This window comes from Dipodomys ordii, unplaced genomic scaffold (genome assembly GCF_000151885.1).
Source record: "Dipodomys ordii isolate 6190 unplaced genomic scaffold, Dord_2.0 Scaffold73, whole genome shotgun sequence".
Lineage (NCBI taxonomy): Eukaryota > Metazoa > Chordata > Mammalia > Rodentia > Heteromyidae > Dipodomys > Dipodomys ordii.
The window spans coordinates 4639392-4661644 of record NW_012267289.1 but is presented as its reverse complement, the minus strand read 5'-3'; the positions used below and the strand labels follow the sequence as shown (position 1 = coordinate 4661644).

At 37.9% G+C, this 22253-nt stretch overlaps 3 protein-coding genes across 5 annotated transcripts in view; 1 reads left to right on the top strand and 2 right to left on the bottom strand.

The window, feature by feature from the left end:
- The window catches only part of Znf654 (zinc finger protein 654), a 38592-nt gene extending 29313 nt beyond the window's left edge, over positions 1–9279 (bottom strand). Inside the window, exon 1 of the mRNA XM_013024145.1 lies at positions 9085–9279. Within this exon, the coding sequence (XP_012879599.1) occupies positions 9085–9270 (186 nt within the window). The 5' untranslated portion in view covers positions 9271–9279. The remainder of the gene's footprint in view (positions 1–9084) is intronic.
- Positions 9280–9416: 137 nt separating this feature from the next.
- On the bottom strand, positions 9417–10327 carry LOC105991423 (proline-rich protein HaeIII subfamily 1-like). The gene is made up of 2 exons (XM_013024074.1): positions 9780–10327; positions 9417–9678 (listed from the first exon to the last, which is right to left on the bottom strand). Exons 1-2 carry the CDS (start codon positions 10325–10327, stop codon positions 9417–9419), a joined length of 810 nt encoding a protein of 269 aa, XP_012879528.1.
- On the top strand, positions 9613–16169 carry Cggbp1 (CGG triplet repeat binding protein 1). 3 transcript variants are annotated; one of them, XM_013024144.1, is made up of 3 exons: positions 9613–9780; positions 10361–10493; positions 12303–16169. In XM_013024144.1, the coding sequence occupies exon 3, from the start codon at positions 12323–12325 to the stop codon at positions 12824–12826; it is 504 nt and encodes a 167-aa protein (XP_012879598.1). In that variant the 5' UTR covers positions 9613–9780; positions 10361–10493; positions 12303–12322; the 3' UTR covers positions 12827–16169. The 3 variants fall into 3 exon arrangements, with proteins under 3 accessions (XP_012879598.1, XP_012879597.1, XP_012879596.1); XM_013024143.1 differs by having other exon boundaries at positions 10361–10577; XM_013024142.1 differs by having other exon boundaries at positions 10361–10585.
- Positions 16170–22253: the final 6084 nt, after the last annotated feature.

Genomic DNA, 22253 nt, shown 5'->3' with positions numbered 1-22253 from the left:
AAGAAAAAAACCACTTGAGTCCTTATCTTGGGGTTCATTTAGCTTAACATCATCCTATATGGTCATATGTACATAGCTTTTGATCTTTTCTGCTTGTCCTTGACTTATACTAGTTATTGCAAATAAGGGAAACCATGGGACCTATGTTTCTTTGGGTCTGGCTTACTTCACTTAATATAATTTTTTCCAAGTCTTTCCCTTTCCTAACAAATGGGGAATGTCATTCTTTCTGATGGAGGCATAGAATTCCATTGTGTACACACACCACATATTCTTGAACCATTCATCTACTGAGGGGCATCTGGGTTGGTTCCCTATCTTAGCTATAGTAAATAATGCTGCAATAAACATAGTTGTGCTGGTAGCTTTAGTATGTTCGTTTGTGATCATTCGGGTAAACGCCCAAAAGTGGTATTGCTGGGTCATAGGGGAGCTCTATGTGGTTCTAAAGGGGCTTGAACTAAGGCACTCACCTTAGCTTTCATGCTCAGGTGATCTCAGCAATTATAGAGTATCACTCAGCTCAATTGATCAAATTAGACTGATTAAATGTGATACATTTATTCCCCTGTACCTTAACTGCTGACATACCAAATTAAAACCTGTTAGTTTAAACTTAAAAACTATCATGATGGGTATGGTGGGCTAATAACTGTAATCCCAATACTTGGGAGGTATATTATTGGAAAGATCTCAGGTCAAAAAGCTTGGACCAAGTTAGTGAAATCCATATGCCTGACAGTGGTGGTACACATGTCTGATCTCAGCTACATGTGAGTCTTAGGGTAGGAAGATCATGGCACCCAGCCCAAAACAGAGACCCTCCCAAGAAAAAAGAAAGAAAGAGCAAGACTGAAGTGGAGGGTACTTATGTGCACTGGTCAATAAGTATAAGACCAAGTTCAACCACAGTACAGTTAAAAAAAGTAAAAAAAAAAAACTCATTGGGGCAGGAGAGGATGTAGCTCAGTAATAGAGTGTAAGCTGAAAGAGCCTGAATTTAACACAGCACCACAAAAACAACCAACACTACCACTTATTCCAGATATGCAGATTAGAACCGGATGTGATATTATAACATTCTTTGGGGTCTTGTCTCCACATTCAAAGAAATGCTCAGTATTTTAATCATACAACAGCACTGAATGTTAACAATGGCACAGTTCTATGTTGAGCTACAAATTTCAAACTCCTAAGCCAATATCTAGAAGAATACATTTTTCAGATCTCAATACTTATCAATAATTTCCAAGTCGCTAGTTAGTCTAATGTTTCCCACAGTCTAGTAAACATCAGAAGGCTTTTGAAAAACCTAGTTTGCTGGACCTATCCCAACTGTTTCAGATTAGATGTCAGTATAAAAAGCAATAATTTACATTTCTAGTCAAGTTTATAAACATAGGTTAACACACAGGAAATCAAAGCAGTAAATTTAAGAAACGATAAATGAGCTCTAACCTCACAGTTCTGTTCTACCTAATTTGTATATGTTATAATTATAAACTATTCATACTCCTGTAGTATAATCTATAATATTTGAGAAAAAATTCATATCATGAATTGCCCACATATAACCATTAACATCTTGATATATTTCCATTCTCTTATTATATGTCTTGGGAGTAAGTGCTTAACCTCTCTGCATCTCAGCTGCATCGTTTAGAAAATGAAGGTAAAAATAGTGCTTATAAGGTTATTGCAAATAAATGAAAATCTAGGACAGGTACTGACATATTTTTTTTCTTAAAGTGCAAGGAAATACCTCATGGACTATGTTTCTTCCATCTCAACTACTCAGTGCTGCTGTATTATGAAAAGAGTTACAGAAAATATAGAAATAAATGGGCAAACTATGATTATTAGTGAAATAAGGTACTGCTGTTTATACCACAATGGCTTATATGAAAGGTTCATTAGTTTAGTGTGTTTGAGTTATTACTGAGTTGTATTTGTTGTTACATCAAGGTTTTTGAAATTCTTAAGAGAATCTTACTGTGGACTTGCTCACAAAGAATATGCAAATATAACTCTACCAAGTACTAAAAGACTTGAAATGCAAAGTTCTTATGGATTATCAAAAAAAATCCTCTTTATTGATATAGCTCTTATGATCATCCTTTAAAGCATTTCCTCCTTCTAAACTTCAAATGTCACTACAGTGAGAATGAACTTTCCTATAGTCAAATTGCATGATTTTTTTCGCTTGATGTTGAATTTTAGCTTTCTAGGTTATTGCATAGTCACTGAAAATATCTTTTTTGTGACTAAAATATTTTAGCCACTATGGGCTGGGAAGGTGGCTCAGCGGTAGAGTGCATGCCTTGCATGCATGAGGCCCTGGGTTCGATTCCTCAGCACCACATAAGCAGAAAGAAAAAAGCCGGAAGTGGCACTGTGGCTCAAAAGTGGTAGAGCACCAGCATTGAGCTGAAGAGCTGAGGGACAGCACCCAGGCCCAGGCCCAGAGTTCAGGCCCCACGACTGGATCCAAAAAAAAAAAAAAAATACCCCACTATTTTAAAAGGTCTGGTTACTATTGAATTTTTTTATTTCTGCTATTAATTATAACTAGTGCTGTCATGAACACTTTTATGTCCGAATTTACATTTCCCAAGAAATAAATTCTGTAAGAATAATGATTAAGTCAACAGGTATATATTATTTTTACGTATCTAAAAACTGATGAATTGTGGTCAAATGCTGTTAGTTTTTAGCCCTCCATACACTCTAATGAGAATGAATACACATACCTGAGGTGTCACTAAGATTCTGCTATCTGGGAGACCTCTGCAAAGGACCTTACCATCAAAGAATGATAAGTAGACAGATAATAAAATCCAAATGTGCATCCATTTAGTTTCACAAGACTAAATATAAATAATATTATGGTGTCTGAAAACTTGCTTTATCATGTATAAGTATTTAAAACAAATACCCATACCATCTTATTTTTAAAACATAATAAACATATTCACTACTGTTTGTAAGCTTATTTTAAAAACATAATAAACATATTCACTACTGTTTATAAGTTGAGAATGTTAAAAAATAACTATAATGTATCCTATACCTTTTCTTCCCTGCAATTATCAAAGTTGTAACTGTACACAAAAACATGGAAAATGTGCTGTGAGCCAGTGGGTTCATACCTGTATAATTCTAGTTGCTCAGGAGGCTGAGATCTGAGAAATCAAGGTTCAAAGCCAGCCCAGGCAAACAAATCCAAGAAATTTGTATCTCCAGTAAATCAGCAAAAGTCCCTAAGTGTAAGTGGGCAGGAAAGCCCATTACACTCTTATCTTTCTTTTCTTTTTTTTTTTTTTTTTTTTTGGTCGGTTGTGGGGCCTGAACTTTGGGCCTGAGCGCTGTCCTTCAGTTCTTCAGCTCAAGGCTAGTGCTCTACCACTTGAGCCATAGCACCACTTCCGGCTTTTTCTGCTTATCAGGTACTGAGGAATTGAACCCAGGGCCTCATGCATGCATAGGGGGGTAAAGGAGAAAGGGGGTAAAGGAGAGCATGTGCCTACACATCCATATGTATTCTTGTACAGGTCCTGGGACTTGAGCTGCTTTGCTAATTGCTAGTGCTCTATTGCTTCAGATAAAGTTCCACTTCTGGATTTTTGGTGATTAGAGATAAGAGTGTAGGGGCTGGGAAGGTGGCTCAGTGGTAGAGTGCTTGCTTTGCATGCTTGAGGTCCTGAGTTTGTTCCCCAGTACCACATAAGCAGAAAAAGCTGGAAGTGGCTCTGTGGCTCAAGTGGTAGAGCGCTAGCCTTGAGCTGAAGAGCTGAGAGACAGCGCTCAGACCCAAAGTTCAGGCTCCACAACCGACCAAAAAAAAAAAAAGAAAAAGAGAGAGAGAGAGAGAGATTAAGAGTGTAATGGGGGCTGCGAAGGTGGCTCAGTGGTAGAGTGCTTGCCTTGCATTCCTGAGGCCCTGGGTTCGATTCCTCAGCACTACATAAGCAAAAAAGAAAAAAGCCGGAAGTGGCGCTGTGGCTCAAGTGGTAGAGCGCTAGCCTTGAGCTGAAGAGCTGAGGGACAGGGTTCAGGCCCAGAGTTCAAGCCCCATGACCGGACCCCCACCCCCCCCAAAAAAAGAGTGTAATGGGCTTTCCAGCCAACATTGTCTTCAAACCTCCATTCTCAGATCTTAGTGTCCTGAGCAGCTAGGATTACAAGCATGCACCACAGGAACCCAGCTTCAAGAATTGTTTTTAATACACTATGTAGAAAATGAACTGTGCAACTTGTGGACAGAGAAGGGGGCTAGGGGTGTACATGTGGCGGGGGGTTGGAGGGTAGGACTGGGGGAAAGTGAAGGAAAGGGTGACATTGTCCAAAAAAGAAATGCACTCATTACCTGACTTCCTAAATGGTAACCCTTATATCAAGGTAGTAACAATAAAATTATATTTAAAAAAGAAAAGCAAATGGGGGGCTGGAGTATAGCCCAGGCAATAGAGCATGAGCCTACCAAGCCTGGGACCTAGAGCTCAAACCCTAGTACTGCCCCCACAGAAAACCATAAAAATGTATTACATAGTGTCAGAAACTATTTACAAAGCTTGATGTATTATGTTATATGTCAAGACCAAGGATTGTTTATTCTTTTGGGTTTTTTTTGGTTAGTTGTAAGACTTGAACTATGGGAGTGGGCGCTGTCCCTGTGCTCTTCAGCTCAAGGCGAGCGCTTTACCACTCTGCCACAGCGCCACTTCAGGTTTTCTAGTGGTCTCCAAGGTAAGAGTCTCAAGAACTTTCCTGCCCAGGCTGGCTTTGAACCATAATCCTCAGATCTCAGCCTCCTGAGTAGCTAGGATTACAGGCATGAGCCACAGGTACCTGGCTAAGGATTGTTTCTTCTTAAACGATTAAGTTGGAATTTCTCTAAAAGACACATGGACCATATACCTTATAAAAAAAAAAAAACAGTGAAGCAAACCTTTCTTTTAATAATAGTTGCTTAAAAATTACTTGAGAATGATTAAAACCTTTTTTTGGCCACAAATGCCATTATACATATAAAATACTAAGAATCCCAAAGTAAAGTGTACAGCAAGGTTTCTCAACCTAGGTACTATTTTTTATTGTAGCTCAGGCAATCCTTCATTATTAGACCTATCAGTGCCCTATAGGAGATTCAACAATATTTCAGGCCTCTTCCCCAGTGGCTGCTGATCTTAACAATTAAAAATATTTTAGTATTGCCAAGTGTCCTCTGCAGGAAAACATGGGACTACCTGATAGTGTTATAGAGAAAATGTTTTCCAAATCATTGTTTCATCAGGACTATTTGATTATAAACAATATGTTTACAAACAATTTAAGAATGGTTACATTTCTAAACTTTTTTTTTTTTTTGGTTGGTTGTGGGGCCTGAACTCTGGGCCTGGGCGCTGTCTTTCAGCTCTTCAGCTCAAGACTAGCACTCTACCACTTGAGACACAGGGTCACTTCCAACTTTTTCTGCTTATGTGGTACTGAGGAATCAAACCCAGGGCCTCATGCATGCAAGGCACGCACTCTACCACTAAGCCACTTTCCCAGCCCCTCTAAACTTTCTTTTAAGTTACTGTGGGAAACAAAGTATAAGCTATCAACAGATCATATTATCTTTAATGCCCCTCTTAAACCCTCAAGAGGATTGAGCAGGGCAGAGTATTAATAGCTTCTATTTAAGCCTATCTATGGGCTAGGTACAATTCAAAGAACTTTATGTTCACTCTCCCATTTTATATCCATGACATCTTCATGGAAATGATATTAAGTCTACTGTGGTTCAAAATAATTTTAAAGTCTACTTTCATTAATCCATCACAGTATTTCTAGATATATTTATTACTCACGTTGTTCTCTCTGGCACTAAAGAATAGAGAGTACCTTAAGTTGTCCAGGAATTAGGGAAATGTGCATAGCACCTAACAAGTCAGAAAGACAGTAATGATCTGTTTCCTACTTTTCACAACTACAACATAATGAAAGAGTACTTTTTAAATGCTTTATCCCTGATTCCTAGCATGTATTAGGAGCTTTTTCTTTGAACCCATTTGCCTCCCTCCTCCAAAATTTATAATTATTAGAGGTCAGTAGATACTGAGGACAAAATTCAAATCCCAGCTTATGTACCTCAAATATAAATTCATGGCCTGTTTTCAACTTTGTAACTTCATCCTTCAGCTTAGGAGTTAATAGGTTCTCAGTAAAAGCTACTTTTATACTGCTTACCTTAGTAAAGCAAATACAGTGTACATCAAGGGCCAATTATACTTGAGCAATTTTTGAGTCTAATAGCAGGGAACAAGGAAAGGCCCATCTTTATACTGTCTCCAGTTTTATTTTTCCTTAATAATAAAGACACAAAAACTTTTCCTCAAAAGAAGTGTTCCTCTTTTCATTCACTTATACAAGATATATTCTTACTTCCCTCCAAGGAAGGCAATAAATTGGAGTTCTCCTCAATACCACTAGGCTAGATATGTAATTTGTTTAGTTACCTATCCAAGTATAAATTATACATTTTATATACTCATGATTAAGCAATTTACTAATGAATGAGAATCACATAATATAACCCTTCATAAATATTAAGAAATCAAATCTTTAAAAAGGGAACAATTATTTGGAATTAGGTTATATAATTCACTGTTTCCCTTATTCAAAAGAGAATTACTGTATTAGTATTCTAACAAGTAGAAAACAATATCCAACTAATAAAAATAATTCTTTGAACCCATCTAAAAGTTTAAATGTTTAAAAAAAATCGCAAAGCTTACCTGGAAGGATGAAGTAGAATAGGAACCCAAAGACCAGATCAACTGATAATAATAGAGTATTAAAAATATGTATTGAGGTAAAAGCTGGCTCTATAAAGTATGCTGTATAATTCAACTCACTCATAACTTTTTTTGGTGGGGGGGAGGGGTAAGGAGAGGTTGGGACCAGGATTTGAGGTCTAAACTCTGAATTCTCAACTTTTTCCATTCACAACTGGCATTCTACCACTTCAGCCACACCTCTAATCCAATTTACAATTTTTGTTTTTTTGTTGTGCTTTTTTGCAGTACCTAAGTTTAAACTCTGGTTTTGTACTTGCTAGGCAGACACTTTACAGTCTGAGCCCCTCACTCATAACTTAATGGTACAAAAGTCTATAGATCTTCTTGTTCAGTTTTATTTCCTTAGATATTCTGGAGGTATAATTTTATAAAATAGTCAAGTTCACTTGTTCATAAAATATTTTACTACCAATAATCACACATTGGTTTTGGTTTTTTGTTGACTGATCATCCTTGTGCTTAGGCCTCACAGAGTGCAAACATAGGCTAAATTTGTTCTTAAAATTGATTTTAAGAAGCAAAATAATAGCTAAAAGTTCTCAGAAATGTTCTAGTATGCAAATAAATTTCAAATTCAGTAATAAAGGGATAGTAGATCAAGTAAATTTTTAAATCTTATAAAAAATGGGCTGGAGGTGTAAGCTTGTGACAGAATCTAGATCCTAGGTTCAACTCCAATATTAAAAAAAAAAAGTAATACAAAGTCAAGTTAGTGATATAAAAGGCAAAAGAGAAAAATGCAAAAATATTTTTGCCCCTGAATATGTTCAAAATACTAATTGTATACTAATTTTCAAAGCTTAAAATTCCTGTAGATACAAGTCTATACCAATAAAACGGTTTCTAAATCTACAACTTAAAAGTTCTGATAACACAGAGCTTCAATAAATGCCAATTATCAAATTAAAAACTAATATGAGAAAGTAAATGAAGAGCATTAAGAGAACCTGATCCACTCTTTATACCAAGTCAGTTTCAGCCTTGAAAATATCAACTTCATCATTTTTCCTTCCATGTTTGAAAGGCTTAAAACGAACTGTCAGCAAACACGGTGCCCATTTGTTGTTAGCTTTGCTTCATACTTGTGACCAGAATGTAATTAATAGCTAAGTTACATAAACTCTTTATATATTTATCCAAGTGAGGAAAAAAAGCTATCTTACTTGACAGAAGAGAAAACTCACAAAGATTAGCTAAGTAACGTTGCAAAGTAAGCTGCTAAAAAGAGGTGAAGCCAGGATTTAAACCCTATATATCCAAGATATTAATTTTAAGAGGGGTGGGATGAAAAAGTTTCTTTTTGTTCAAAAAGGTTTTCAAAACAAGTGTGGTGAATGAAGAAACGGACATTGTAAATGTGTGTAGAGCTTTACACAAACTTGACTCCTGAACAGGTGGATCGGTATTCCATTTGGCTACGCTAGAAGGACACCTAAAAGTAAAGGCGGTACAGGAAGTAATTCACCGTCACTCAACACTGAAATTTACCTGAGAAGACCACTGGGTACTTTAAAGAATGGGCGGGGTGATGTAACCGGGGCGAGAGTTTAAGGAAAAGGACTTTCCGAGGTGCAGTTCGTAAACTCTGCGAGCCAGGGGGCTGGAAAGACGACTATCAAACTCGCTGCTACCACCCCACCTCCGATTTAAAAATAACTAACTAACTAACTGCGGTTCAGCGCCAAAGCCAAAGGAGGGACCGGCACCTCGGAATTCGGCGAGGGGATGACAGGAGCCCCTGGCCGCGGGGGAGGGGTGCCGATGACAGGAGAGGAGGCGGCAGCCACAGGGCACACCTCCCACCCCGAAAAAGAGGGGGGGCGGGGGGCGGGAAGGAGTGGCAGAAAATGCTGCCGGAGCTTCCCAATGAAGTGAGGAGGACGGGGTGCGGAGCCTGAGAAAGGCGGGACCCCCGGGCAGGACGGGGGGTGTCTGCCGGGCCAGGGGAGGACCTCCGGACACAGCTGGCCGGCCGGCTGACCCCTCTCCCCAGCTTCCCAACCTCCACAAACTCACTTTTTCTCAGCAGCCCCAAGTCCACAAGTCACCGGGTCCCGCTCCGCGCCTCCCTCCCCACCGCAGATCGGTGCAGCCCGAGGGGGCAGGGGGCTCCCCTGCACTCCCCGCGCCCCGCCGGGGCGTCGAGCGCCGGACGCAGCCCGGACCCGTGAACCGCCAGGCCGGGAGACGCCGAGAGGCCCAGGACCCGGTGACAAGTCGGGGCGGCCGACGGGCGCCTCACCTGACAGAAGCGTCGGCAGTAATCCCGACTGCTGATCCCGACGCCGCCGCCGCAGCTGCCGCGGCCGGAGCAGCCCCTGCCGTCGCCCACAGCTCGGAGCCCGACCGGGCCAGGCGGGGACTCCACAATGGCCACAAGCTCTTCTCCGAGGCGCTCGGCCTCTTGGTCGCTCTCTTCCTCCGCCATGAGGCTCTCGCCGCCCAGCGCGTACCAGCCCCTGCGCCGCCGCCGCCGCCGCCGCCGTCGCTGCCTCGGCTAACCTCCTCCTCCTCCTCCTTCAGTTCCCTCCCCTTTCCCCCGCCCCAGCCGGACAGGGGCCGCTCGGCTGGGCGCTACTTCCGGCTCCGCCCACCCACGCCCCCCGTTCTTGTTGGAGGAGTTTGGCTGCCAATCACAGTCACGCCCGCCCTCCTCACGCTATTGGCCAAATCGGACGTCTGCTTGTGAGACCCCGCGTCTGTTGGTCGCTGTAGCTCGGCGGTTGCTGAGGACCGCCTACGAGCTCTGCCATAGGCGGTGCGGGAGGACGGGGCGCGGCGGGGGACACGGCAGCCGCCGTGGGGCTCGTTCGGGCGACGGCGGCGGCAGCGGCGTCTGGTCCTCCTCCCTCAACCCCTTGCTCCTCCTTTCCTTCCCCTCCCTTTCCTTTCCAGCCAGGCCTCGTCTAGTCTCCCTCACAGCGGCCCCGATCCTACGGTACCGAGGAGCTAGGGTAGCCGTGGGTGGGCCTGGCCGTTGGTGTGGGTTGTGGGCCCCGGGCCTTCAGTCCCGGAGCGGGAGCCGGGGGCGGGGCCGGGACGCCGTTGTCGGCGGGAGGAAGAGGGAGGGGACGGGACGGGGCGCCTGACAGTGGCCGCCTCCGCCTGGCGCCTGCCGCCAGCCGCCTGCCGCCGACTCCCCGGAGACCGCCGCCAACTCGGCGAGTTCTCGGGCCCAGAGCCGGAGACCCAGACGCGGGCCTGCCCAGCCGCCGGGGTCGGAGCGGTGGGGCGCCACCTTGCCGATCCCGGCGCGGGAGGAAGGCGGCGAGACGCCACGGGCGCCCTGCGCCCCGCCTCTCCCCCACCCACCCCCTCTCCCGGGCCTGGGGCCCGCGCGAGGGCACCTCGCCGCGCCGACCGTCGGGGAGGAACGGGGTGGGAAGGGGGGGGGACGGGAGGAAGGCGCCGACGAGATTTGGGGTGTGGACACCTGTGTGGAGGCTGTTGGTATTTTCAACCACCCTCTCCCTCCCCTCCCCCATTTTCCTCTCCGTTTGTTTTTTCCTATTTTACAGTAAAGGCATGATTTCCCGGCACCGCAGGGAAAACAGGGTGCAAGCCCAGAAACTACTTTCCCACCACCACTTGTTGAAAAATTGATTGGAAGGCATCTGCGGGTTTGAACTAGCGTCGAAGTGCCCTGATTTGGTGCGTTTCGTTTTTAAACTGAAGAATCTTGACTACTTAAGTTATCAAGAAGAAAAAAAAAAACATAAACTGGAAACTAATCCGGTAAACATGTAAGCTTCAAAACTTCTGATGAATTTCATTTGCTGTAGTAAATTACTGCTTCTCTTTTGTTGGCAAGTTCCGGGTCTTAACTTTTGAACTTCCTCATTTGTTTAAAATATCTTTTGTGAAAACACCTTTGTTCTTTGGGTATGTAGCTCTGTAAACTGGAGCATCTAGCTACTTGCCCTTCGCAGTTACACGAACAGACTTTTTTAAAAAAGTTTTTCAGGGGCTGGGAAGGTGGCTCCATGGTAGAGTGCTTGCCTTGCAAGTATGAGGCCCTGGGTTCGATTCCTCAGCACCACATAAGCAGAAAAAATCGGAAGTGGCACTGTGGCTCAAGTGGTAGAGTGCTTGCCTTGAGCTGAAGAGCTGAGGGACAGCGCCCAGGCCCAGAGTTCAGGCCCATGACTGACAAAAAAAAAATAGTTTTGCAAATTAAAATGCTTTCCCATTAGCAGAAGTATTTGAGTTTCAAAGAAATATACTTGGTTCAAGATTTGAAATCCAAATATTTGAGCACAGAATGCTTTCAAATAGAAAGTGAAATTTAAGTATTACCAACATACTATTAACTTACAGACAGACATGTAATGATAGTTCACTAAGTATTAGGCAAGGATCATAACTTTTCTGCCATTACAAATCTGACAAAATGAGAGCTGTGCATGAAAAGAAAAAGTGATAAGAACAATTTAAACATATTAAAACTTAGACTTCTGTGCTTTACAGAATAATTTTGTGAATTGTTAAAGCGTCCTTGTTTGAGTCCACATGTATTCAACACATTGATAATTTAAAGCTCATTTGACAGAAATTTAATGTTACCCAGATACCCTCTACCATTGATTAATGCAATGAAGTAGAATATTCACATTGCTTGTAATTGCACTTATTTACTTCTTCATAATATACTTAAGAATCTTTTGCTAACATATTAGACTTTCTACTTTGAATTAGCTTAAATCTTGGTTTAGTTTAGCTCAAAGACATCACCCCAAGAAAAAGTTAAGACTTAACTAATCATTTGTCACTAACAAAGAAGATTGTTTTTTAGTGCATGTAATATTACAAAATTGACTTAGTCTATAACTTGTCTCTGAAAGAAGCTCTTTTAAACAAGAGCACATATCTAAATTGGATATTAATGTAATTAATACTTGACCTGTTGTAATATTTTTCTGAAAGATTGTTTTAATTTATTTGAATGTCATGAAAGTCAAAGAATGGACCGAGTTATTCCTAATTTACTCTAGGTTTGTCTTCCCTTAAATGTTTTAGATAAGATTTGATAGACAAATGTCTTACCAATTTGAATTAAAGGTTTTTTTGTGTTTTTTTTTCTTTTTGTGGTACAGAGAATTGAGTGCATTTATTTAAAATATTTAGTCCTCTTTTTTTTTCTTTTTTGCCAAGGTTGGGACTTGAACTGAGAGCACAGGCACTGTCCCTAGCTTCTTTTTGGTCAAAGCTAGTACTCTACCACTTGCGCCACAGCTCCACTTTTGTCTTTTTTAGTAGTTAATTGGAAATAAGAATATCAGGGACTCTCTGCTGCTTTGTCTGGCTTCTAACCCTGAGTCTGAGATCTCAGCTTCCTGAGTGGTTTAGGATTATAGGCATGAGTTACAGGCTTCTGGCTGAAGTCTTTAATCTTTAATATTATTTTAACTACTTCTAGAATGAAATATAAATATATATGTATGTATCTTTTTTTTTTTAAAGAACTTTACTAAGAGTCAGAAATGGAACGGTTTGTAGTAACAGCACCACCAGCTCGAAATAGATCTAAGACTGCTTTGTATGTGACACCCCTGGATCGAGTCACTGAGTTTGGAGGTGAGCTTCATGAAGATGGAGGAAAACTCTTCTGCACTTCTTGCAATGTGGTTCTGAATCATGTTCGCAAGTCTGCCATTAGTGACCACCTCAAGTCAAAGACTCACACCAAGAGAAAGGCAGAATTTGAAGAGCAGAATGTGAGAAAGAAGCAGAGGCCCCTAACTGCATCTCTTCAGTGCAACAGTACTGCACAAACAGAGAAAGTCAGTGTTATCCAGGACTTTGTGAAAATGTGCCTGGAAGCCAACATCCCCCTTGAGAAAGCTGATCATCCAGCAGTTCGTGCTTTCCTGTCTCGCCATGTGAAGAATGGAGGCTCCATACCTAAGTCAGACCAGCTGAGGAGAGCATATCTGCCTGATGGATATGAGAATGAAAATCAGCTTCTCAACTCACAAGATTGTTGACAAGGAGGTTATCACCTTTGTGATCAAGATAAATAATGTTGAGTATTAAAGTTATGTGTTGATTGTGTGGTTCATTTTTATATTTATTTCATTTAAAATCATGTGATGCAGAATAGTTTTGCATTGTGTATATAGTTGCAGGAAAACGAAAAGATCTCATTGCAAAACTTACTGTTAATTTTAGTCACCAATGGTATAAAGCAAAACTTAGGTATAGAGTGTACTAGGACACGTGAAACCTGACAGTTATCTTTAAAATTGATGGTTTTTCTCCTGAAATGTTTATGCATGGAAGAACTGCCCACTTTTAATGCTATTGCCATGTATGATTATTTCTTGTGAGATTACTTATCTGTATTGAAGACTAGCCTATAAAACTGAAGCTGCTGCCAGGCAACACCATTCACAGTAGCCTAATGGCATTATTTCTAATCAGATGATCTTTTAAATGGAAAAAGGTGAGAAAACTGTTCTACTCTCTCAAAACCCTAGCAGAAATGACTGTTTATTCCAAACTCTGGTATGTGCATATAAATATTCTTCAGTTCCTCACTTGTCTCTTCCATCTCCCATCCCCCTTTTAAAGACTTACTGTATTTACTAGCAGCTTCTAGTGACCAAAAGACTTAAACTCATAATGTCAGTGCCAAAAGCCATGGGGAATTAACAGTGATGAGATTTTAGTTTCTTATTTTGAACACAAATTTTTGAGCCATCACTTTCATTTTAAGCATCATCTTGAATATGCAAACTTTTTTGTCTTGGTATTGAAAAGGACTGTAGGATTACTATTTAGAAACAGGTATTTTTTGGTTGAGTTTCCTCATAGTTACTTTTTGGCTGACAGATCAAATAAGAAAAACATCCTATACATTTTTTTTCCATGAGTTTATTTAGATAAATAGAAACAAGTTATGCTTTCACTTTTCTCTGCTTTGCCTCTGATGGTACAAGGTTTTGAACATAAATGGTAAATAGGTGTCTTGAAAAATCTGGCAAGATTATTGTACTGAAAATGTAGCAGTGTCTAGAACCACCTGTTTGAGTGAACAAATAATCAGTTCTGTTCACAGTCAACCATGTTCAGCAAATGATCTCTGAGCCTCACTGCTCACTAAGGTTACTATGGTCGTAGTTTCGCCCAGTTATGTCCTCTCCATTAGAGATCCAAGCTATATTGTTCAGAATTGTGACATCTGAAAACTGAAAACTAGAATATTAGCTGAAAAACAATATTTGACAACATCCAAGTTTAAAATACTTGTATATTTCTTTGATAAAGCAGCAATGGTGATGTCCTATATGACTTGGAGTTATTTTTGAGGTTATTTTGTCACAATCTTTTTTTAAAAAACCAAAGTGGATAAGAAAAATTCTTTGAAAGCAATTTTCCTGTCTTAAATGTCTTTATAGACATAAGTTCCTAACAAGTTGTTAATGAGGCCACCTGATTTTAGATGTTGCTTTTAAGAAGCCTGCTACCAAAAAAAAAAATCACTTGTCAAAATTTGAAGTTTCACATTTTTTCTCGTACTTTGTTAAAGTAGCACAGTATATGCCTAGAGTTGTGCTGTTATTTTTAAGCATATGCATGAGGAGCCCAGCAGCAAAACAACCAAAATTATTGTGCAGGCAACCATGTTTAAATTATCTAAGATAATAGAATATCTAAGAAGAAAATAATTGAGTTTATAGCACTATTTTCAGAATAAAAAATATGATTAGATAATCATTCTAGTTTTTCAAAATTCCCTAAGATTTAGACTGATCGTTACTGTATTTTTTTAATTTGCACTACCAGTAAGTACGTGTAGTGGAAGAATGTTCAGTAGCCCATTAAGTTGGTTGATATTGCACTAGGAAACCTTCAGTAATTCACGTTTGACTTTCTAGTAGTTCTTACTGTTCTGATGATCATTTAATCTCTATATATCTTGCATATTTTTCCAGACTTCTAACTATTCCCACATTGGCCATATCTAGGGGCATAGTCTTGTTAGGGTTTATATCATGTCCTTAGGATGAGCTTTCCATCTTGTGGTGGGGTTAATGTTTCTTTGCTGATTATGAAACTCATTTCCTGGAACGGATTAACTTTGCCTTATAGGCTAAGTAAGAAAGTGATTGGTTTAGCCTGCTCAAACTGATACAAATACATAGAACCTTGATTGGCAGTGTTAGGTAGCAAATGAGAATGACCAAGAAAGAGGTTTAGTGAATATGTGTACAGACACTCTCAATCTTAACTATATAGTGTTAGTGTGATGCTATACTATTGGAAAATAGCAACTTCTTTTTCTGATTTATAAGTTGTATACATAAACATAAGATTTGTACTGTTTCATTTATAAACTGCCTTTGACACAAGCTTACCTGTTAATAGTGTTTTCTCAAGATACAGTAGTATGTCTTCCAGAATTTCAATATGTGCTTACAGTAAATAGTTCATAGCTTGTTGAAATGTTGAATTTTGTTGACTTTTTTAATTTCTTTTTTTTTTTGTACTATACTGGGCATATAGCAAGGCTGAAGGACATTGTAATCATTTTTTACAGGGTGAAAATTTAGGAAGATTGTGTATGAGAACCAATATAGTTACTTTATCCATTATTTTTGATTAAGACTTTTTTTTTTCTTTTTCTAAACAAATGCCATTTCCAGTTAATGCCTTTGGCCCTCCAGAATTTTCAGGGACCATAAAATTTTGTAGAAAAAGTTTTGCATTTACTATTGTAACCAGTTCAGCTTGGGATTGCTCTGAAGTGTTAGCTGCTTATAAAGTAAGTATAGTTGGCAGTATTTCCAGGCTGAGTTCCATGTTCAAACTTTTGCCTGAAATAATTTGTATGTGAATGTTAATGGAAATACATATAAGCAAAATAAAAGTTAAGGTGACCTCAAAAGGCACAATTACTTGGTTCTTAGTCTTTGTAAGGGCTCTGTGTTTGACTTGCCCCAACTGCCATTAAATGACAACAGATCACCTGAAGGTATGTTAATTTGATTTATTCACAAGAAGATAAGTTCTATAACTTACTGAAAATCTTTGGCTAAAATAAATTGCTTCAGCTTCTGGTTGGCATTGATTAGAATGTGAATAGTGAAGTGGCTATCCTAAACCTTGGTTTATCTCAACTCACACTATCATAGATTTCTGAGGCAAATATGGTTCTTATCTAGTGGTATTCGACTTGTATCCAGAATACTGTATTAATTAAAACATTATTATGTTCATTTTTGTATTCCTGTGCTTTTTTTTGTTCACGCATGTATCTTTAGTACAAATGTGTTGCTATTAAGAGTTTGTCTCTGACTTTTACAAATAAATTTTGAAGTTTTAGAACTTTTTGAAGGCACATTTTACTCTTTTGTGAGCCAATGATAAATACATTTCATAAAAAATTAACACAGATATAAAGTTGAATTTATATCTTCTTAATCCTTATGTCTAATATGCTACGAATAGCCTGCCCCTCAAAAAATATAGGAAATACTTTAGTTATTTAAATATAGGTCATATAAACTATTAGCTATATTTAGATAATATTTAGTCTACCTATAATTGGAAACATTTTAAATATCCACTTTTATAAATATGAAAGAATGGTTTAGTTTGGATCACATTTTGCCACTGGGAAATCTATTTATACTGACCACTTAGAACAAAAAAATGAATAACGAAAAGTTTATGGCATACGGTTTTGAGGGAAAATATGCAATACTTCTGTTTTGCAAGATAGTGTATTTAGTAATGTTTACTTTTCCTGTAATCAAAATTGCAGAAAAGAAAGAGGAAGAAAGGAAAGAAATATGTATACATAGGAATACAATATATTCAAATATATGTTCATGTGTATCATATATTAATGTGTATATGTTGTCCTAAAAAAGTAAGTATTTCTACTTACAGCAATAATCACCAAACTTCAGGAGTCTCATTACGATGTAAACCAATTAAATGTTTGGGTCTCATTCCTCTGTAAACCAAGTTATCTGTTTTACTTGTAGGACACTTTGTCATGCAAGTATACTCCCAATATCAAAACAGCTAACCTAGTAATATGGAAGCTGAAAAGCTAAAATGAAATGAAAGGTAATATGTGACACACATGATGTGTGTGAAATAACTCCCATCTACTTCAATATGTGACTTACATTCCATAGTTAGTCCTAGCTCTTAGTAAAATGCTGACATCAGCTAATTTAAAGTCTCATGTCTTTAAGTCCTTGGATAAATTTGAGCAATATCCAATCAAGTGCAATTACATAGTCTCACATATGCTTTATTTTACTGTAGCCATGGAGACACATAACAAAATTCACTGTCCTCAGAGAGCATATATTCTAATATAGACTCCTTGTAATACAGTGTCTTTGTCTTATCTAAGCAACTCTTTTAGATTCCTACTGAGATTTGTCACTAATTTCATTTGGATTTTTAGACTTCTGTGTTAAAAATAAAAGGCAATAAAATGACAATTTCCAGAGTTTAAAGATGTCTTGTGCGTATCTGTCTATATAAAATATAAAATACTAATTTGAGATTTAATTTATTAAACAATAAGATTCGTCAATTGTGATGCAAAAAATAAGAAATCACTATAGGTATCAATATAACAATATGATAATACACTTACAATTTTTCTTTTTGAGTATAAGAAGAATCAGTGCATATTGGGAAATGTTTGTGTGTGTGTGTGTACCTATACTGTGGCTTGAGCTCAAGGCTTGGGTTTTAGATCAGCTTTCAAATAGCTGGGCGATTCCTGGCTTTGGCGTATATCTGTACCATAATCCACTCCTTTACTATTCCTGTTTAAGCTGTGATGACAAGCCAGCACAACCACACCCAACATCATTCCACTGAAATGGAATGTCAAGGACTTTTTTACCTAGACTGGCCTGGAACTATGATTCTTCCAATCTCTAGCTATTGGTTAAGGAGGAATCTTGTGAACTTTTCCTCCCAGGCTGACCTGGAAATATGATAGTCCCATTTTCAGCCTCCAAAGTAGCTAGGATTACAGGTGTGAGCCATCAGTGCCCAGCTAAAATATTTAATCTTTAATTTCTACTAAAGAATTGTAATTGGTAAAAAAAAAAACACTTTAAATGTACTTCCAAATACTTTTACAAATTTTGTTCCACATTTATAAAGTCACTTTTTAAAATGGTAAGTCAATTTAAACTTTTTATATTAGAATCTTTATGCTTTTAATCTATAAATAACCTGTTGTCTACAGTAGTTGTAAAATTTGTCCATTGTGTCCTATTAATGTTTCTAACCAACAGAAATTCATTGCTAAAACCCTATAGAAAGTGTCAAAATCTATTAGTCAAGAAAAATAAGACATGTGCCATGCAGTATCAAGTAATATTTTTATAATATAACTTCTATGTATTCTTTAATGTCTTACTTCAGAAAACCAGTATCAGTTGAGAACTGAAACTCCACATCTGGTAGTTGTTTGACGTCTAGCTATTTTTACAAAAGCTTATTATTTCAGAACTGACTTTTAAACATTCTTTTTCCTACTGAGAAACCCCTACCATCTCATTACTTACTGAAACAAGAGTAGTTCTTTTCTACTCTGAAATGGTAATAGAGAACAAAGTAACAATCTATTGGGAATAGATTGTTCTTAATTTCTTTTCCTATGTATGTAATTTCCTTATTTTGCCCTTAATACTTGCTCACCTCTTCTTTTGTAGGTTCTTCATGCTGCAGCTTTGGCCAACAAAACATTGTCAGTTCACTGTGAGATAACAAAAATTGTAAGTTTCATATTCATGTCTAGGATCTTCATAGTTACTAGTCTTTTTTTGTGTGTGGACCACAAAATGAAGTTGATTTTTACAATCCACTCTTCAAATATAGTACAATATCTAGTGTCCTCACTGAGTCATATGTACACACGTGGTTCTTATGCTATATTGCCATGGAAATAAGTACAACATTAAAATCCTTTGCCATGGTTATTAAGCATTTAGCCTAAGCTCTTTAGGTGAATATTATTAATGTGTCTGTCACATTGGCTTTCTGTCAGTTGACATTAATAAGATAATGCTAAAATACCTTATAGACTTGTTTCCTCTATAATGATATACGGAGTATCAATTATCTACATTTAAGGAAAAATATGCATAGAAATGTTTTTAAATTATATCCAGCATATTTCATTTCTTTTTGTGTTCTTTTTTGTATAGTTTTTCATTTTGTTACTTCTCTCAAAACAATATATGCACATAGTGTAAGAAATCATATGAAGGTAAATGGTCATTATTAGTCACCTCTGATCATAAGGCAATAATTCCTGCTATACCCTCCACCTGTCCTTATTCTTCAACACTCCAACAGAATTACCTGGGTTTTAGCTATGTCTCCTGATAATTAATTTCATATGTCTAATAAAATGTTTAGATTACCAGTTTTGATCAATTTTAGACATGCTTAAAATGATTGTTTAGTTTTTGCAATTTCCATCTCAGACTTTCCTTCACCAAATGATTTTTTATGTAGTTAAAATCAGTAGAAGTTTCCATTTTTATGATCATATATAAATGCCTGTTTACCTCTGAACCAAATAGCGTACTATGGTAACTTACCTTCTCATTCAATTTTTCAACTTTTCTTAAGGTTAAAATTTGTATCTTTTAAGATTTATGTTTCATTTTTTCAAGACACATAGCAAGGGCCTATAAATCTTGTCAAGTGCTTATATTTGTCAATATATATATTTTTTTCTGAGTATAATCCTTTTAACTTTCTGTTCTCTGGCTCAAATCTGAACTTATTTCTCTGCAGGTCCAAAATATTGGCTTTCCTGGAATGTCTGTAGTGCCACTTTTCTGGCTAGGTCCTAACTTTGCTATAGTCTACATCCCATACCTTGCTTAAGCCATTGTTTAGCTTCAGCTTATCGATAACTCAAAATTCTTCTCAAGGAAAAAAAATACCTGAACAGCATATTTTTTAGATCTTGCATAATTAAAAGCAACCTCAAAAATCCCTCACAATAAATTGGAAATCTGGTATGCTGAGTACTTTGAAAATCACTTTCTCTCGAAGGCATCACTTTATGAATAAAAATAGCAGGACTACTTGGTCTTTCTATATTTCATGTGTTAGATTAAGAAGTGTAGTGCTTTTCTCAATCTTCTTAATAAACATAACATAAAGCAAAGAGACAATGTAGAGGAAAAAGCAACTTTTGTTTAAACCTAGAAAAAAGCAACTCTTGATTACAATAAAAGCAAAAAGGCTAAAGAAGAGAGACCTTGAACAAAATAAATAGAAGATTCATTCTTTTATACTTATACTGTTGCATTGATATTCTACCCTTCTATTAATCTTATTTTGCTTTTCATTACTAAGGCACTTTTACTGGTTTTGGAAATTATAATTTTAAGCATCCCCATTTTAGGTTTATAATTGCAGTATTTTCTTTTATCTGTCTGTAACTATTACAATTCTTAAAAAAAATGTTTCTTCTGCTCTTACATTGTCTCTGTTTCCTCCCAGACCCTCCATTTCTTACTGCTTATTTAGTCTGTCTTTTTTCCTGTTGAAACCTTATTTATGTGTGTAGTGATGCTTTGCATGCTTGTTCATATTGAAGAATAGCTAATGAAAACCTTGCGTAAGTGAGACTCGGCAACAGGCAATCTAAAGCAAAGGACAATCTTGGATGAATGCCAAAGTCCATTTTAAAAAATACTTTAAGAGTATTTTTTTAAGTTTAGAAGGGAATAATATGATAACAATGTAAATAATAGTCTAAATATTAACTGAGTGCTGGTGGCTGATGCCTATAATCTTAGCTACTCGGGAGGCTGATATATAAGGATTGTGCCAGTCTGAGCAGAAAAGTACATGAGACTCTTATCTCCAATTAACACCAAAAAGCCAGAAGTGGCTCAAAAGCACTAGCCTTGAACAAAACTGCTGAGGAACAGTGCATAGGCGCTGAGTGCAAGCCCTAGGAGTGGCCATCACACAGAGAAAATAGGTACTGACATTCTGAAAGTAGGATGGATGAAGGAGCTGTTATGGATTCGTATGTCGAAATTCAAACCTCCAGTACCTGAAAATGTGACCTCACTTGGAAACATTGGGAGTGCTGGACATACACAGCACATAGGGAGAAACCCATATCAATTCAAAGATACCAGAAGCAAAGAAGTACATGTAACTTGTTGTATGGATAATAGGGGCTGATTAAGGACATGACACTACTCAGCATAACAAGATAGTAATATCATAGTACATATTGCTAACCCAGGAAAAGATTAATCTTCAAAATTTCAAATGCAGCTCCTACTGAATCTACACCATCATAAACTAAAATTTATGCTAAAATATCATTAAGTTGAATAACCATAAATTTGGGACTGTCTGCACTTGCAAATAGTGTCATAATCACTGATACTAGGGTCAGGACTTCCATCAATTTATCTTTTGGAGGACACAGATCAATCTGTAATAACTTTTCTCATCACCTCAGTGAATTAGTAAAAAAAAAAAAAGCTAGATATTTGACAAAACAAAAGACACAAAAAATTGATTGAGATGACCAATCAAATGATCTAAAGAAGCCAAAAAGAACATTTAAAAAATAATTTGAGGGCTAGGAAGGTGGCTCAGTGGTAGAGCACTTGCCTTGCATGCATGAGGCCCTGGGTTCGATTCCTCAGCACCACATAAGCAGAAAAAAAAAGCCGGAAGTGGTGCTGTGGCTCAGGTGGTAGAGCGCTAGCCTTGAGTTGAAGAGCTGAGGGACAGTGCCCAGGCCCAGAGTTCAGGCCCCATGATCGGACCCAAAAATAAATAAATAAATAATTTGAATATCCTCTGAGAATATATCATACGAGACAATAACGAAGTACAAAGATACGATAGCAATTAGAAAAACAAAGTTCTTAAAAATTAAAATAAAATTTAAGAAGCATTCAATGTTAAGTAATACATTTGAATGGTAAAGTAATAAAACTATCCTTAACAGTAAAACAAATAGCAAAGACATGGCTGCCACTAGAGAAAAAAGTTTAAAGAAAAGAAATAATATTTCAACATAAATATTGTCTACCAACAACAACCACCCATAGGAGGCAGAAAAATAAAACTGCACTTAGCATCCAACAAAGTATTTAAAAATTCTGTTAGTCTAATGTAAAATAAAAAGTTTTGTTTTGAAATTGAGACATTTTGAGTGTAGCAAATCAAGAACAAATGGAAACAATTCATAATTCAGGCATTCATGTTGTCTTAGAATTTTATAACATTGTTTTGATTTTAGTGCACTTATTGTTAAATTTCATTAAATGTTTTACTTTGTTAGCATAAAGTCATTCAGTATATTCCCTTAAAATCATGTTAATTTTTGTAGAACCTGAGTGGTATCCTCATTTGCTTACTGATTTTAGGAAA

Coding starts and splice junctions, on each gene's coding strand:
- Cggbp1 (XM_013024144.1), top strand. CDS start 12,323: ATGGAACGGTTTGTAGTAACAGCACCACCAGCTCGAAATAGATCTAAG.
- LOC105991423 (XM_013024074.1), bottom strand. CDS start 10,327: ATGGGGGAGGGGAGGGAGAGGGTGGTTGAAAATACCAACAGCCTCCAC. Junction 9,679..9,779: donor TACCCTAGCTCCTCGGTACC/GTAGGATCGGGG, acceptor GAGGAGGACCAG/ACGCCGCTGCCGCCGCCGTC.